The sequence below is a fragment of the Oryctolagus cuniculus genome, chromosome 7 (assembly GCF_051225735.1).
Source record: "Oryctolagus cuniculus isolate XC-2025 breed Fujian yellow rabbit chromosome 7, ASM5122573v1, whole genome shotgun sequence".
Classification (NCBI taxonomy): Eukaryota; Metazoa; Chordata; class Mammalia; order Lagomorpha; family Leporidae; genus Oryctolagus; species Oryctolagus cuniculus.
This window is the reverse complement of record NC_142873.1, coordinates 93,676,817-93,695,328: the sequence shown is the minus strand read 5'-3', so window position 1 is coordinate 93,695,328 and position 18,512 is coordinate 93,676,817. Positions and strand designations below refer to the sequence as shown.

Genomic DNA, 18,512 nt, shown 5'->3' with positions numbered 1-18,512 from the left:
GGTGATACAGGAAGCCACTCAGCTACTCAGACAGGCCTTTTGTGAGTCATACATCAGTCTCACAGTCAACAGTCTCTGAACAATCTTAGGAGTTTATATTAAGCTTGCCAGATGCTGGTGATACACATTAAAACAAGTTTGTTGCACCAGGATGCTGGTATCCAGCTTATACTGGAGCAAGTCTAGAGATTGTGCTCATAGGCATTAGACTCTGTCCAGTGTTGGGCTTTACCAACCCACTACTAGTTTCCAGGGCATAGTCTCATGGATGCCTGCAGATTGGCCCCCCAGTGGTCACACTTTGGTCTCACAGTCATTGGGCCCCATGACATCCCAGGAATGCCCCCATACACACAGAAGGCTGACAGTAACACACACCAAAATGAGTCCCACTCACAGGAGTGCCGGTGTCCGCCTGATGCTGGGAAAGTCTAGTGGCTCAGTCTGTGAGCACCGGCTGGTGGGGATGGGGAGGGGCACGGGTAGGGGTCTTTGGACTTTTTCAGGTGCCAGGTCTCAACATAGTATACTAGACTCTGAGCTCCAAGACATGGTCCTAAGCTTATTCTCCCGGCCTGTTCATATGCCTGGAGTTTTGCTTTCTGTTAGTTGTTTGGGGGTGGGGTGTAGCAGAGGTCTTCTGGCTATGGATGTTCCCAATATTTGCTTCACAGGAATGTACCTGCAGAAAGGGAGGTCAGGGCTCAGTCTGGTCGAATTTTTTCACAGTGGGCCTCACACTGGATTTCATTCTCTCTCTCTCTCTCTCTCTCTGGAGGAGGGTTGACATTGGCAACCTTTTCCTTCTTGGTTTCTTAATGAGACTTTTCTTATGATTATACCAACACAAAGACTATTTCTCATCTGCCTTCTGCAGCTCTAGTGAATGTGACTTGGTGTGTCTAGAGTGGTTCACACTGGTGTCTCTGGGAAGGTGATCACTGGAACTTCTTACTCAGCCACAGTCTTAGTTCTACATCTTCATGTTCCATGCTTTCCTCCTTTTTTTTAAAGATTTATTTATGTATTTGAAATCCAGAGTTACAGAGAGGTAGAGGCAGAGGGAGAGAAAGGTCTTCCATCTGCTGGTTCATTCCCCAGATAGCTGCAAGGCCGGAGTTGCACTGAGCCAGGAGCTTCTTCCAGGTCTCCCACATGGGTACAGGGGCACAAGGACTTGGGTCATCTTCTACTGCTTTCCCAGTCCATAGCAGGGAGCTGGATCAGAAGTGGAGCAGCCAGGACTCGAACCAGTGCCCATATGGAATGCCAGCACAACAGGCAGTGGCTTTACCTGCTACTCCACAGCTCAGGCCTCCATGCTTTCCTCTTAATAGTCTGTTTTCCACACAGGAGCTAGAGTATTCACAGTCATAATTTGTCTCCAAATTTTGCTTCAATAATACTGACCATCTTACTGCAACAAATTGTCATTCAAGGATGTTCACACTTGGGCTGGCTCCATCTACAATGCTCTTCCCCTACTTATTTTCATAGAATTCTCCCTTACTCCATTCAGGGCTCTCCTCCAACATCATCTTCCTGACAATTTTACTGGGGCCAGTGTTGTGTTATATGGGTTAAGTAATCACTTATGATGCTGGCAGCCCATTCCCTTGGCTGATTTGAGTGCCATTTGCTTCCCTTCAGATCCAGCTTCCTGCTAATGCCCCTGGGAATGCAGTGAATGATGGCCCAAGTACTGGGGACCTACCACTCATGTGGAAGACCGAGACTGAGTTCCAGGTTCCTGGCTTCAGCCTGGCTCACATCTGTTTGTTGCTGCCATTTAAGGAGTAAGTCAGTTGGCAGAGAATCTCTCTCTCTCTCTCTCTCTCTCTCTCTCTCTCACATACTCTCTCTTTCTGTCTCTTCCTCTCTGTCTCTCTCAGTCACTCTTTCAAATAAATAAATAAATAAACAGGTCTTTTAAAACTACAATACTTTTATCTCAATGACATTTGTTTGTTGATTTCCTGTTTTCCAGAAAAGAACATGGCTTCATGAGGACAGGAATATTATCTGTTTTGTTTCCTGCTGTATCTCTAGCCTTGAGAACAGTGGAGGCATATAGTTGCCATTTAATAAATATTTATTGAAAGATCTTTAACTTTTAGCACAAATAAGTTTACATTGCATAACTAGTGACAGTAGAGTTAACCAATAATTAATAACCTCTGAGAAGGAGCTTTCATTCAAGCGGGATGTTAGTGACCTCTTAAGTGTTATTTTCTTCAATTTCCTATTGATGAATACATAATTTGAATATAATTAGGTGTGTTGTTGCCTTTAATCAGTATCCAGGTAGCTTAATAGTGTTACAAAATCTCTCACAACAAGGCCAAGCAGAGTAATATACTGTTTAGAATTGTGAACTTTTTTTAAAAAATAGTTATTGTAAGGTACAGTTGACAGACAATAAATTGTACATATTGAAAGTGTATAATTAAATCAAAATATATGTGCCGTTAAATCCATCATCTCTGTACAAATCTTTGGCCTACAATTTAGTAGAAGAATATATTTTTTATTAATTATTTAACTCTGAAATTCTGTTTATGTATTTGAAAACTGGTGGTAATATTTGTCTCTACCTCATAAAGTTACTGCAGTGTGGAAGTGAGAAACATGTAAAGTGCCTATAAGTTGCAGGTTTTTTTTTTTTTAGCTAAGTAAATAGTGTCCACAGACTACTAAAAGTTTTGTTTTTGTTTTTAATTGGATAAAGCTATTATACTTTATTAGTCCCAAGAATTAAAATTCCTTTCTGGAACAAACAAGTAGTTTAGATTCATTAGAACCAGTCAGAAATTAAGCAGGAAAAGGGAGAACTGGAGAGAAGCTGCCTACAGATAAAATTATCCACATTCAAAATTTTGGAAAAAAAAAGCAAGCAATTGCATGGACCCCAGTAAAAGAAATCTGGAGGTTGCATGTGTGTATCTATCTACTTCTCTGTCTATTGATCGATCGATAGATAGATATTCCAAGATATATATATATATATATATATAATATCAAGATATATATGTGTACATATATACATATGGGATATATATATATATATATATATACACACACACACAAAGATTGTGACCCTAGTGACCCTAAGGAAAGAGATTTTAGTGTGGAAGTAACGTGACTGAGTTTACATCTCTCCCTTTTTCTCTTTTTTAAAAAAGATTTATTTATTTATTTGAAACTCAAAGTTACATACAGAGAGAAGGGGAGGCAGAGAGAGAGAGATCTTCCATCCCCTGGTTCACTCTCCAATTACCTGCAAGGTCGGAGCTGCACCAATCCGAAGCCAGGATCCAGGAGCCTCTTCCAGGTCTTCCACATGGGTGCAGGGGCCAATAACTTGGGCCATATTCTACTGCTTTCTCAGGCCACAGCAGAGAGCTGGATCAGAAGTGGAGCAGCTGGAACTCAAACAGATGCCCATATGGGATGCTTGTACTGCAGGCGACGGCTTTCCCTGCTATGCTAAGGCACCGGCCCCGGGTTTACGTCTCACAAATTAAACTGCTTTATTTTGCTTTGGTGAGGAAAATGAATTGGAGAAGAGAAGAGGAAAGCAAAAAAGCAGAGGGGCCAGTTAGGAAACTATTGTAATAATCTTCAGAAGGAAGTACATCCATTTAGAATAAATTGATGGCAGAGACTTGGAGAAGGGGATAAATTCGAGACATGCATTCTGCAGGTGGAATTGACAGAACTTTTTTTTTTTTTTGGCCATGTACAGTAACTGGGTGCATTTTTGTCAAAAAAAAATAGTCAGTGAGATGTCATGTTTTCTTTCTGACTTCAATTCTTTGATTCTTCTAATATTATTTTTAAAAAATTTATTTATATAAAGAAAACAGATTTTATGTAGTCCGCCGATGCTGTTCTAGTATGATTTTGCTGTGTCCTAGTGGATCAGCTACTGTTGTTTCACTCAGAGAGGTTGGCCCAGAGCCAGCTGGGTGGTGCTTAGTAAGTTTCAGTTTCCTTTCTCAGGGTTTCTTGGAAGCTAGTTCTTCAGTTTGCTGAAGAATTTTCTGCTCCCATTTTGTGGCTGACTTGAGCAGCTCCCAGCAGCTCCAGACCTTGTTCAGATTCTTCAGACAGGTAATTGACTTGCTACTTTCCACTTTTCCTACGCTTGCAAACGAGGGTCTCTCCCTCAAGTTTTTAATGTAAAAAATAATCATTCAGAATGAAAAAAAACAGGTAATGCCTTCTCTTACTATTTCACCTTATGCTTTTCATTCTCTGTGTCATAGTAAATGAAAGGAAGAATTGTGTTTTATGACAGAACATATTATCCATTTTCAAAATTTGATGGAAAATGTGTTGGATGTCCCACTAGGTTGAGAAGTATGGCAGTGACAACTCGTTTGACATGGTTGCAAAAAAAGATCCTGCAAAATCATTTTGGAGACAAAAAATTTAGCCTTCTCTACAAGGCAAGTGTCCACGGATTCTCAACACAAGATTTACATAACAGATGCTGTAATCAAGGACCTATTATAACAGTGATTTATAGTGAAAATGTTGTTAGTGGAGTGTATGTGGAAGAAAACTATCAGGGAGGAACAACTGACTCCATCATTATTTTTGTACTTCGAGAGACTGAAATTTCAGAATGTAAAGCAAACTCATATAACTTATTTGTGAACTATAATGATAATGCACAATACTGTATAAATCTACAGTCTGGAAATGTACTTATCCCCCCCCAAATAGCTAAAAGACTTGAACTACCTCCAGGACATCAATACTCCTTCCAGGAGTGTGAAGTTTTTCGATGTGAAGGTAGGTTTAATCAGATCATCCTTTGTGGCGGTTTCCCTGTGTATTGGGTGGTTTCCAGCTGACCCATCTGTGTAAGCAAAAATGATCTTTTTTTTAAATGATTTATTTATTTATTTGAAACCCAGAGTTAAAAGGACTTGGCCCATCTTCTACTGCTTTCCCAGGCCATAGTAGAGAGCCAGATGGGAAGTGGAGCATCTGGAACTTGAACTGGCACCCATATGGGATGCCGGCACTGCAGACGGGGGTTTAATCTGCTACACCACAGCGCCGGCCCCTAGGAAAAATGATTGTTTCACTTGTTCTTATCTCTGGATAGATGGCCCGCGCTAAAATTTGGTCACAAGTTATTTACTAACACAAAACCATGGTCAAAAACATACTTTTTTTTTTAACTTTTATTTAATGAATATAAATTTCCAAAGTACAGCTTATGGATTACAATGGCTTCCCCCCATAACATCCCTCCCACCCGCAACCCTCCCCTTTCCCACTCCCTCTCCCCTTCCATTCACATCAAGATTCATTTTCGATTCTCTTTATATACAGAAGATCAGTTTAGCATACATTAAGTAAAGATTGCAACAGTTTGCTCCCACACAGAAACATAAAGTGAAAAATACTGTTTGAGTACTAGTTATAGCATTAAATCTCAATGTACAGCACACTAAGGACAGAGATCCTACATGAGGAGTAAGTGCACAGTGACTCCTGTTGTTGACTTAGCAAATTGACACTCTTGTTTATGGCATCAGTAATCACCCTAGGCTCTTGTCATGAGCTGCCAAGGCTATGGAAGCCCCCTGAGTTCACTGACTCTGATCATATTTAGGCAAGGCCATGGTCAAAGTGGAAGTTCTCTCCTCCCTTCAGAGAAAGGTACCTCCTTCTTTGATGACCCGTTCTTTCCACTAGGATCTCACTTGCAGAGATCTTTCATTTAGGTTTATTTATTTATTTATTTATTTTTTGGCCAGAGTGTCTTGGCTTTCCATGCCTGAAATACTCTCATGGGCTTTTCAGCTGGATCCACACGCCTTAAGGGCTGATTCTGAGGCCAGAGTGCTGTTTAGGACATCTGCCATTCTATGGGTCTGCTGTGTATCTCACTTCCCATGTTGGATCGTTCTCTCCCTTTTTGATTCTATCAGCTAGTATTTGCAGACACTATTCTTGTTTATGTGATCCCTTTGGTTCTTAGTCCTATCATTACGATCAATTGTGAACAGAAATTGATCACTGGGACTAGTGAGATGGCATTGGTACGTGCCACCTTGATGGGATTGAATTGGAATCCCCTGGTATGTTTCTAACTCTACCGTTTGAGGTAAGTCAGCTTGAGCATGTCCCGAATTGCACATCTCTTCCCTCTCTTATTCCCACTCTTATATTTAACAGTGATCACTTTTCAGTTAAGTTTCAGCACTTAAGAAGAATTGTGTATTGATTACAGTTTTCAACCAAAAGTATTAAGTAGAACAAAAAAAAAATACTGAGAGGGATAACATATTAAGCTGCTCATCAACAGTCAGGGTGAGGGCTGATCAAGTCACCGTTTCTCATAGTGTTCATTTCACTTTAACAGGTTTCCTTTTTGGTGCTCAGTTAGTTGTCACCGATCAGGGAGAACATATGGTATTTGTCCCTTTGGGATTGGCTTATTTCACTCAGCATAATGTTTTCCAAATTCCTAACAGGGATCACTTTTCAGTTAAAATTTAAACACCTAAGAATAATTGTGTGTTAATTACAGAGTTCAACCAATGGTACTAGAACAAAAAAATATTAAGTATTACATTGTACATCAATGGTCAGGACAAGAGCTGATCAAGTCACTGTTTCTCATAGTGTCCAAAAAACATACTTTTGTTAACATTTAGCATAAGATTGATCCTCTTAGCAAATATTTAATATCCAGTTCTGTTAACTATAGGCATTGCTCTATAGTGGGGCTTTAGGTATTAATTATCTTGCACAAATAAAGCTTTATATCTTTTGACCAATGCCTCTCTCTCTTTCTCTCTGTCTCCCTCTCCCTCCCTTAAATCACTGGAAACCTCCATTCCAACTGTTTGATTTTATGAGTTTGACTATGTTGTATTTCTCATTTGAGAGGGATTATAAGGCATTTGTCCTTCTGGGTCTGGCTTATTTCACTATAGTGATATATCTAAAATTCATACGTATTGTCACATATGACAGGATTTCCTTCTTTCCTAAAACTGAATAATATTCCATTTGTGAATTTATCATTTTTTAAAAACCATTGATTCATCAATGGACATATAGTCGCTTCTATGCTGTGGATGTCCAATATATAATAAGACCATAATTAATATACTTACTTTTCTATTGAAGAAGATTTGTTATTTCCAACTTCTGCTGTTGAAAACAGTGTGCCTATATAGCTTTATGCTCGTAGGTGTGTGGGAAGAAATACTTCTTTATGGTGTCTTCCTGGAGTTGAAACTGCTTTTTAAGGGTTACATACAATTGTATTTGGACAGATACCTTTCAAATGCTTCAGATGTGTACATTGTCTGCAGCAGTTTTATAAAAGGGCCTGTTTCCCTGTATTTTGCCAATTTTTTATATTATCCAGCTTTAGAATATTTGCCAATTTGATGGTCAAAAGATGGTTTCTTGTTTTCATTTTGTGGATCCTCGACGGCATGTTTACATGCATTGGCCACTTATTTTTTTCTGTGAATTACTTGTTTATATCAAATCACTTAAAGGAAGGGCTCCTAGGAGTAGTATTTCTTGAGTATTTGCATATTCCAAACTAATTTTCTGTGATGTTTATACCTGAGTTATTAATGATAAATGCACATACCTCTTGCTTCATATTTTATTTGGGGGGACATTGTAATTTTTCCACTCTATTGATGTTGCTATGGGAAACATAAGGCCAGTGTTATTTATTATTACATTTTGGGTTCTCTTTGAATGATTTGGTTTTAAAAATTGTTGAAATATGGTAAATTTACTTGAATATGTCATAATGTAGGCTATCCTGGATCAGGTAAGTAAAGTTTTTATCAAAATGTACACATAAACACAGAAGCACACAATTTATAAATGTAACCATTACTCAGAGGAAGAAATACATTATCACTATTATTGTTATTATTTCAGAGACTCCTATGTGAGTATTTCCAGTTATTAACAACCAAAGCTAGCTATTGTTCTGCCTTACATCAGCAGTAGAAAACATTTGAATGTTAGATATATAGAACCATACCAGCATTTGCTCTCTTGTGTCTGGAACCTTTCATTCAATATCATGTTGTGAGGATGAACTAATACAAGGGATTGGCTTAAAAAATCTGACTTCCATGTATCAGATATCAAACTATACCAATAATTTCAAACATAAAGGCAATAAAAATATCTCAGGGGGTCAGCACTGGGACGTAGTGGGCTAAGCCTCTGTATATGATGCCAGCATACCACATGGGCACTGGTTCTAGTCCTGGATGCTCCTCTTCTTATCCAGCTCTCTGCTGCTTTCCCAGGCGATAGCAGAGAGCTGGATTGGAAGTGTAACAGATGGGACTCATATAGAATGCTGGCATTGCAGGCAGCAGCTTTACCAGCTATGTAGAGGGGAAAACATTTTATAGAATTCTAAGTCTTTTGGGAGGGTACTGTAGCACATTGGGTTAAGCTGCCACCTACATTACCAACATCCCAACTGGGTGCCAGTTGAGTCCTGGCTGCTCCATTTCTGATCCAGCTCCCTGCTATTGTGCCTGGGACAGCAGTGGAAGATGGCCCAAGTCCTTGGACCCCTTGACCAAGGTCAGAGACCAAGAAGAAGCTCCTGGTTCCTGGTTTCAGTCTGGCACCAGCCATCATGGTCATTTGGGGAGTAAACCAATGGATGAAAGATCTCTCTTTTTCTGTCTCCCTTATCTCCCCTTCTCTCTAACTCCACCTTTCAAATAAAATAAAAAGATATTTCAAAAAAAGAATTCTAAATATTTCCTTATCCTATCCATGGACCTAGGTATTGCTTCTCTAGCTCCTAGAGTACTCCTGCAATTAAGTGGCATCTTCGAATGAGCCACACACTGCTGATGAGTAACTGGGTGAAAAAAAATCCTGCTGACACTATACAGTCTTAAGTGCCTAACTTGCTTTTAGATATAGCTCTTCAAATGAGATGATAATGAGGTTTGCTAGCATTTTCTCCATTTACTTTTTGTTATACTGCACTGTTCTCATGAAAGTTTATTTATCTATTTTTCCTTAGTGAATTCATGGATCTTCAGTCAGACTATCATTTAACTACTATTAATATATATTATTCTTTGATTATTTCCTTTAGACACAGTGGATGAAAGAAAGATACAAGGGCTCATTCAGTAAGTGAATGTTTTTAATACTTTGTCAGTCCATTCCTTATCTTTATTTATGATAATTTCCATCAGCAAAATTGACAATACAAATTCGAAAATGTGTGGGTAATTAGGAACAGACTTCATCTAGAGCTATAATCAGAAGACAATTTGATAACAGTAATGTGGCAACAAGAAAAAAACCTAAATTGAGGCTATTTCCGATGTTATTAAATACAAAAAGGAAAATATTCATTTTCTCATGTCTGTTGTTTTGCGTGTCTATGTTTTTGCTTAGAATTCTTGCAGTTAAAGTTTCAGTTACTTTAGAGTATTGTTGTGGAAAGAGTCGTTATCATGTGGCAAATTGCTATAATGAACTTCAACTGCAAATTAGAAACATTTTACTTTCATAAACTTCAAAAGTCATAGGTTATATTATTATTATTATTGAAAGTTACTATTGATTAATTTATCTTCATATTGAACATAACTCATATTTACAATCTTAGATTTATATGGCTTAAGTCTGAAAAATTTTTGTCTGATTAGCTTTAGTTGCAAATGTTATTTTTAGTTTTCATTCTTTTACAGTAGACTTTAAGGTAGAGTAGTCATATGCTGTTATGCAAAAGGCAAGATGCAAATCAAAAAGAAATGAATTCTAGGAAAATTTATGATCAGGTATTGTGAACTAAATCTAACCTCAGTCGACTGTTAAAAATTGTTGTCTAAACAGGCTCAGGGATCAATTATTGTTGGCCATGAGAGTTTATAAACCATCTGGAAACTTGGTCAACCAAGTGAAAATTCTGCTTTTGGGTCCGATTGGAGCTGGAAAGTCTAGTTTCTTCAACTCTGTGAAGTCTGTTTTCCAAGGCTATGTATCACATCAGGCTTTGGTAGGTGATGATACAACTGGAACCTCTAAGAATGTAAGTATAATTTCAGATCATGCAGCCTTTGATTCTTCGTCCAAATTAATTATCTTTGAAATTTTTTGCAGATCAGCTTCATCCCACATGTAGACTTGATCTTAAAATGTAAGAAAAAATAAACTTAAAATTGTTTTTCTCCTATCTGCAGTACAGGGTCTATTCCATGAAAGATAGGATTAATGGTGCCTCCCTGCCATTTGTTCTGTGTGACTCCCTGGGGCTGGGTGAAGACGAAGAAGGCCTGTGTGTGGAAGACATACTCTCTCTCATAAAAGGCCATGTTTCAGACAGATACCAGGTAAGACATGGTTACTATTAAAGAAACTGTAGTTAATTTTTAAATAAAATGCTTGTTTTTGCCGACTATCCATAACAATAAACTCTTATCTATCTTAACCTATCAGTATTTATCTTCTGAAATTATACTAGTTCCAGGCCTTTTTCTTTTTGATATTTGAAGAATAATGATATCTATAGGATTCTCCTGTCATAGCTATCATAAGAGCTATGAACTTTGTCCTGTCTTCAATTGCTTTTGTGTTTTAAGGTCAATCAAACAGTTTCTCTATATTTATGAATAAAAATATGCATGCAAAAGTGCTTGTTTAGGGATTACTTAAAATTTTTATTTTATATTAATCTTCATCTTTCATATGATTCTAAAGTAAAATCCATAAAACAAAGTATAATCAAAGAATCTATTTTTTTATCTGCTCCCTCCTAAAATTCCTCCTCCTTCTGTATTAGGCAGATAACATTAATGACTTACTTTCCTTTTTACTATATAGGAGATGCTTTCATATTTGTGTTTCTGTATTTCTTAGGGAAGTTTTAGAATATTATCTTATTGATGCTCTGGACATTTTCTGCTACAAATATTTCTTCAGTTAATAGCCTTATACATACATTGTTTTGTATTCTTGACACTATAATTGTGGAACTAGTTCCAGCAGAGCCACTGCTAGCTCAAAAGTAAAAGCATTTGTCTTATCTTGAACCACCTTCTTTCCTTGTACTGTGCATGATGTCAACTCTCCTCTTGAGTGCGTTCATGTCCAGCTTGGTTCACGTTGCCTTTGTCATTTAGAATATTTTTTGTCACCTCTCTATCTCCTTTATCAAACTAATTCCCCCTATTTTTAGCTCTTAGCTTTCATGTTCCTTCTCAAAGAATCTTACCTAACTAGGCAAAAGGACTATTGCCTACTTGCATCTATTGTCTTATCCACAGTTAGCCTCTTAATATTTGATATCTATTTTGATCACTTATACAGTATCTGGTACACAGTATTTCTCACAAATGTCCATTGGATCGATGCATTGCTTTATGTTTACCTTATAGTTTAATTCCATGAAGCCCATCACATCAAGTGATGTTAAATATATAAAGTACCCACAGCTGAAGGACAGAATCCACTGTGCAGTATTTGTGTTTGATATCAATTCTATTGAACACCTCTCTTATGGGATGGTAGCAAAGATTAAAAGAATTAGAAGAGAGATGATAAAGTGTGGTGAGTCTCATTTCATTTTGCTCCTAAGGGTAACTTACTAGACTATACTGTAGAATGGCTTTTGGACAGGATGAAGAACTGAAGTACTTGCATATTTGATTATTCCCTGACTCACTAATTTAATTAAACCCAGGAAGCACTCACTAGCTGTATGCTGTTGTGCAAATGACTTAAGCTCAGTTTCCTAATCAATACAATTAGTATGATAATGATACATATTTCTAAGATGTTTGTAAGAATTAAACCACGTAAATTAAGAAAGAGCCAGTTTATCCACAACTTTAACTTAGAAGTAAGAAATGATTGCTTACATGTTCACTGAAATGTAAAAGACTTTGCAGAGTGTAGAGAGAGGTGCTTATTAACATTGTGAAACAGAAAAAGCTTGTTTATGATACTCAGACACATTCTGATTCCTCCTTCAGGCTTTTTGCCCCATGTAGTTTATTAGTTTTTTGATTTTTGCTACAGTTTCCATAAAAACATAACTAATAGGACAGGAAATCACATATATATTGTAGCACACATTTTAGTTTCATATTCCAAAAGGTGGTTTTATTTGAAGCTTAATTTCTTATCATGGCAGGAAATGGAAGGGTCTTCCCATGTCAAAGAAATTCCAGGAATTAATGAACAATTTAGGGGGGGTTCTTGGGTGTGGGAGGGGAGCTGAAGCAGGATGTAGGGGGATATTTCTAATTCTACATTGCTCCATAAGTAGACTATTGCACAACTGTTAGCAGATTAACTAAAAATACTGATGCTGTGTGTAATGATAAAAACTGTGTGCATCTGTTTGACATAGGCATGCTACATGTAGTTTTGCTCACTCATGTGGATAGTATGAAGCTGATTACAAGGGGTGACCTTATTGACATATACAGCTGTGTTCCTGTGAAATTAAAGGTAATGAATAAATGCTCTTTGTAAACACACTTTCTGGAATATGTCATTATAATTACATGATATTACTGTGTATAAAAATAAAAATAGACATATATTAAGCTTAAGGGGACTTAAGGGTGAGAGTTTGACATCCCATGGTATGCCCACATCCCATATCAATCTGAAATCTACTGTTTCAGCCACTGGTTTACATGATGTTAATGTTATTAACATGATGTTAATACATTCATGAACTGTCCATTGAATAATGGAAGAATTGTATTTCCTGGGGAATATGGCCATTTGAGGTTTTACACATAGAAATTTGGAGACTGGTGTTGTGGCATAGCATGCTAGGTCTCCTTTTGTAATGCTTGCATCCCATATCAGAGCACAATTTAAGCCCCAGCTTCTCCACCTCTGATGCAGCTCTCTGCTAATGTGCCTGGGAAAGTAACAGAAGATGGCCCAAGTACCTGGGCCTCTGCCACCCATGTGGGAGACCCAGTTGGAATTCCAGCAACTGGCTGTGGCCTGGCCCAGACCTGGCTGTTGCAGATATTTGGAGAGTGAACCAGTGGAAGGAAGATGTCTCTCTCGCTGTCTATTGCTCTCTGTAACTCTGCTTTTTAAATAAATAAATTTTTTAAAAAGAAATAGACAGATAATGAAGAATTTCCACTACTATATGATGCTTACAATTTTTTAGGTGAGAATAAGGGGATAGGATCATATGATAAGAAAAAATTGACTTAACAAATTGACACTCTTGTTTATGGCATCAGTAATCACCCTAGGCTCTTGTCATGAGTCGCCAAGGCTATGGAACCCTTTTGGGTTCACCAACTCTGATCATATTTAGACAAGGTCGTAGTCAAAGTGGAAGTTCTCTCCTCCCTTCAGAGAAAGGTACCTCCTTCTTAGATGACCTGTTCTTTTCACTGGGATCTAACTGGTGGAGATCTTTCATGTAGGGTTTTTTTTTTTTTTTTTTGCCAGAGTGTTTTGACTTTCTATGCCTAAAATACTCTCATGGGCTCTTCAGCCAGATCCGCGTGCCTTAAGAGCTGATTCTGAGGCCAGAGTGCCGTTCAGGACATCTGCCTAATTCTATGGGTCTGCTGTGTGTCTCGCTTCCCATATTGGATCATTCTCTCACTTTTTATTCTTTCAGCTAGTATTTGCAGACACTATTCTTGTTTATGTGATCCCTTTGGTTCTTAGTCCTATCATTATGATCAATTGTGAACAGAAATTGATCACTGGGACTAGTGAGATGGCATTGGTACATGCCACCTCCATGGGATTGAATTGGAATCCCCTGGTATGTTTCTAACTCTACCGTTTGAGGTAAGTCAGGTTGAGTATGTCCCAAATTGTACATCTCTTCCCTCTCTTATTCCCACTCTTATATTTAACAGTGATCACTTTTCAGTTAAGTTTCAACACTTAAGAAGAATTGTGTATTGATTATAGTATTCAACCAAAAGTATTAAGTAAAACAAATAAACAAAAAAACTACTAAGAGGGATAATGTATTAAGTTATTCATCAACCGTCAGGGCAAGGGCTGATCAAATCGCCATTTCTCATAGTGTTCATTTCACTTTAACAGGTTTCCTTTTTGGTGCTCAGTTAGTTGTCACCAATCAGGGAGAACATATGGTATTTTTCCCTTTGGGATTGGCTTATTTCACTCAGCATAATGCTTTCCAGAATCCTAACAGGGATCACTTTTCAGTTAAAATGTAAACACCTAAGAATAATTGTGTGTTAATTACAGAGTTCAGCCAATAGTACTAGAACAAAAAAAGTACAAAAATGGATAAATTATTACATTTTACATCAACAGGACAAGAGCTGATCAGGTCACTGTTTCTCATAGTGTCAATTTCACTTCAACAAGTTTCCATTTTGGTGCTCAGTTAGTTGTCACCGATCAGGGAGAACATATGATATTTGTCCCTTTGGGACTGGCTTAGTTCACTCAGCATGATATTTTCCAGATTCCTCCATCTTTTTGCAAATGACTTGATTTCATTGTTTTTGACTGCTGTATAGTATTCTATAGAGTACATGTCCCATATTTTCTTTATCCAGTCTACTCTTGATGGGCATTTGGTTTGGTTCCAGGTCTTAGCTATTGTGAATTGAGCTGCAATAAACATTAAGGTGCAGACAGCTTGTTTGTTTGCCAATTTAATTTCCTTTGGGTAAATTCCAAGGAGTGGGATGGCTGGGTTGAATGGTAGGGTTATATTCAGGTTTCTGAGGAATCTCCAGACTGACTTCCATAGTGGCTTAACCAATTTGCATTCCCACCAACAGTGGGTTAGTGTCCCTTTTTCCCCACATCCTCTCTAGCATCTATTGTTGGTAGATTTCTGAATGTGAGCCATTCTAACTGGGGTGAGGTGAAACCTCATTGTGGTTTTGATTTGCATTTCCCTGATTGCTAGCGATCTTGAACATTTTTTCATGTGTCTGTTGGCCATTTGGATTTCGTCTTTTGAAAAATATCTGTTGAGGTCCTTGGCCCATCTCTTAAGTGGGTTGTTTGTTTTGATGTTGTGGAGTTTCTTGATTTCTTTGTAGATTCTGGTTATCAACCCTTTATCTGTTGCAGAGTTTGCAAATATTTTTTCCCATTCTGTCGGTTGCCTCTTCACTTTCCTGACTGTTTCTTTCGCAGTACAGAAACTTCTGAATTTGATGCAATCCCAAATGTTAATTTTGGTTTTGACTGCCTGTGCTTCTGGGGTCTTTTCCAAGAAGTCTTTGCCGGTACCTATATCTTGAAGGGTTTTTCCAATGCTCTCTAGTAATTTGATGGTGTCGGGTCGTAGATTTAAGTGATCTCTCTCCTTAATGTGCTGTACATTGTGATTTAATGCTATAACTAGTACTCAAACAGTATTTTTCACTTTGTGTTTCTATGTGGGTGCAAACTGTTGCAATCTTTACTTAATATATGCTAAACTGATCTTCTGTATATAAAGAGAATTGAAAGTGAATCTTGATGTGAATGAAAGGGGATAGAGAGCGGGAGAGGGGAGGGTTGCGGGTGGGAGGGAAGTTATGGGGGGGGGAGCCATTTTAATCCATAAGCTGTACTTTGGAAATTTATATTCATTAAATAAAAGTTAAAAAAAGAAAAAATGACAAAGGAATATGGTAGATTAAGTATGATAAATATCATGTAATGATTAAACTCAAGTGCTATATATGTTTAGAGTAGGAAAATTAAGGGATGTGAAATTTTATTAATGGGTGGCTCTTGTAAAAGAATTTAAAGGAGGAATATTTTAGGAAATGATAAGGAAAAAGAAAAACATTCAGGCCATAGGGACAGCATAAGTCAATATATTCATGTAGAAAAAAAATCAACATATCAGGGAAGCTTGGAGTTCAGCTTAGTGGAGGACTGGATCTTTGCAAGGGGAGCTAAGAGAAAGGAAGATTTGCATGAGTTGACATTGCAGAAGTAGCCCCATTATGCGGAACTATAATGATTTTTTGAAACAGTAACAATATGATCAAAATTAAACTTTACAAAAATTCATCTGTCACTTTGTGCAGAATAGATTTGAGTCCAAGGAACCTGAGGTGGGAACACCAGTTTAGAGGGTATGATGTTGCTGTTATTCGTGGAGCACTACATGTGTGATGGATTTTCCTATTGCATACAAATAATAACCCTATAAAAAGGGCACTGTCATTATTTCATTCTATGGGTAAAGATCCAAAAGTACACCATTTAAAGCAGTTTCCAGTGTTAACAGACAGTGTGAAGAAATGACGAAGACTTTTTTTTAAGCTCAGGTATTCTGGCTCTAGAGATAACCTAGTGCAGGTAATAACTGAACATTAAACTAATCAAAAAATCAACTTATCCCATGAATAACTTTTAAAAGGAAACAAGAAAACTGTGGATTTTAGTGTAAGAGTGTTACAACTGCTTCAATTTCATAGCAGTTTCTACTAGTTACCTTTTGTTCCTGATTAACATTGACCATTATATGTATTCTAACTGAAAATCAGCAGTGATATTGGAACTTGCTATGTGAAGGTCTTTTTCCCCCTAAAAATATATTTATTTATTTGAAAGGCAGGAGGGAAGGGTGGAAAGACAGAGAGAGAGAGAGAGAGAGAGAGAGAGAGAGAAATTATCCAACTACAAATTCACTCCCCAACTGGCAATATTGGTTGTGAAGCCAGAAACTTCATCCTGGTGTCCCATATGGATGTAGGGGCCCAAGCACTTTGGCCATTCTCCATGGCTTTTCCCAAGCTTGAGCAGGGAGCTGCCTCAGACATGGAGCAGCTAGGATATGAACCAGCACCCTTATGAAATACTGGCATTGTAGGTGATGGCTTAACCTGTTGTGCCAGCCCCTTTAGTGAAGTTCTTTAAGTAAATACTTTGTAGGACAAGATTTCCATTTTCACCAACAGGGCAATCATTGCCAAGCTTGTACTTTATTATTATTATTTTTACAACTTACATTGTGGTAACGTAATTTTTTTCTGTTTTATGGTTTCTGAGTTTTAATTTCTATTTTGCAGATAAATGCAGTCCACAGAAATCTTGGATTTTCTGTTTCAGACATCTTGGTGGTTAGCAATTATAGCTCAGAGTGGGAACTGGATGCTATCAAGGATATTCTAATCCTTTCTGCACTGAGAAAGATGCTGTGGACTGCAGATGACTTCTTAGAGGACTTTCCTCTTGAATAGACAGGTAAATGAATTTGCTTGTGTCCAGCTCCTTGGCTATTTCCTTCCTGGATCTATTGGATACCTAGTAGTTCTGTGGCTTTGTGGGTTATTGCTTATAATTAGCCCTGCCCTCTAACCTACTGCCTCGATTCATTTGTTTCCTCATCTTTCCTGTTTTTTTTTTTTTTCCCCTCTCTAGACTTCACCCTGGATGTTCTGCAGTACTTCTGTTTCCCCTAATATTAAGATTGCATTTTAGAAATAATACATCCCTGTCATCATAACTGGACAATTCAGGCCGTGTCCTGGGCCTCCTCTCTCAGAATATGCTTCTTTGCTTGTGGCCTAGAATTGGATTGTATTATCATAGCATATCAGAGGTGGTCTTTGATTTTTTGCCTCTTTCTTAGAGCTTTATGCTTCCACTTTTTTTTTTTATCTCTTTTGGACTCTTCTTCTTCATGCACTGTGATGAGTGTTAAGTAGAGGTATGATTTCGGCCTCTGAATATGACACTATGTATATTCTTTCTTATCAGCCTGCACACAGTATATGTTGTATTGTTGCAATCAAAGATTAGATAGAATTTTCAATTTATCATACTGTAATATCACTTTAGTTCTTGAGAAGTCAAATTACTGCATGCTATCATTTTAAATTTTCTTACTCTCAGATTACTAAGAAAGTCTTATATACTAATGTTGCCGTCCTAACTCTGCCTCTTAGTTTCTCCATCTCTTATCTTCCTCAAAGTACACTAGCTCTTGAAATCAGGCTTGGTTTAGAACTCCAGTGCCTGAGCATTCTTCTCCTGGGTGCTTTTTCCCAGATAATTCACCAAGAATATTTTATTTCTCTTTTCTCAGAAATCAGTGAAAGGGAATTTTCAAGTGTGTAAAAAAAAAATATGTGAACACTTCACATATTATCAATTTTGTCACACCTTGAAGAGTGAAATTGAGGAAGAATAAAATGCAGAAAGAGAAGTAACTGAGGGCAAAGGGATGTATCGTATCTAGGATGAAGATCACATATAAAGTTGTAGTACCTATAAATAACTTGGAACAGCAATATTTAAAGTCATTAACTGTAAAAATCAATTATAACTGTCTTTGAATTTATATTATGTATCTCTGAAAATAAAGTTTATTCTTATAAAACCTGGATCTAACTGGAATGTCTCTGTGTGTGTGTGTGTGTGTGTGTGTCTTGTTTTTGTGTGTGTATGATTTTGGAAACATTTTATTTTAATATGACTTGACATAATCTTCTGATATTCACCCTTTTTTTCTGAATTTTATCTTCTGATTTCTA

The 18,512-nt window shown here is 37.5% G+C and overlaps 1 protein-coding gene across 16 annotated transcripts; it reads left to right on the top strand.

Annotated features, from left to right (window-relative positions):
- The first annotated feature begins 1,650 nt into the window (after window positions 1-1,650).
- Window positions 1,651-18,358, top strand: IFI44 (interferon induced protein 44). 16 transcript variants are annotated; one of them, XM_089337168.1, is made up of 10 exons: window positions 1,651-1,796; window positions 4,003-4,113; window positions 4,355-4,451; window positions 9,134-9,170; window positions 9,883-10,078; window positions 10,230-10,379; window positions 11,424-11,595; window positions 12,401-12,501; window positions 17,046-17,220; window positions 17,398-18,358. In XM_089337168.1, exons 5-9 carry the CDS (start codon window positions 9,908-9,910, stop codon window positions 17,214-17,216), a joined length of 765 nt encoding a protein of 254 aa, XP_089193294.1. In that variant the 5' UTR covers window positions 1,651-1,796; window positions 4,003-4,113; window positions 4,355-4,451; window positions 9,134-9,170; window positions 9,883-9,907; the 3' UTR covers window positions 17,217-17,220; window positions 17,398-18,358. The 16 variants fall into 16 exon arrangements, 13 of the variants coding, with proteins under 13 accessions (XP_089193294.1, XP_089193291.1, XP_089193292.1 ...); XR_518226.5 differs by having other exon boundaries at window positions 1,686-1,796; window positions 4,355-4,800; window positions 17,086-17,220; XR_518227.5 differs by having other exon boundaries at window positions 1,687-1,796; window positions 4,355-4,800; window positions 17,086-17,220; window positions 18,065-18,358.
- The last annotated feature ends 154 nt before the right edge of the window (window positions 18,359-18,512 follow it).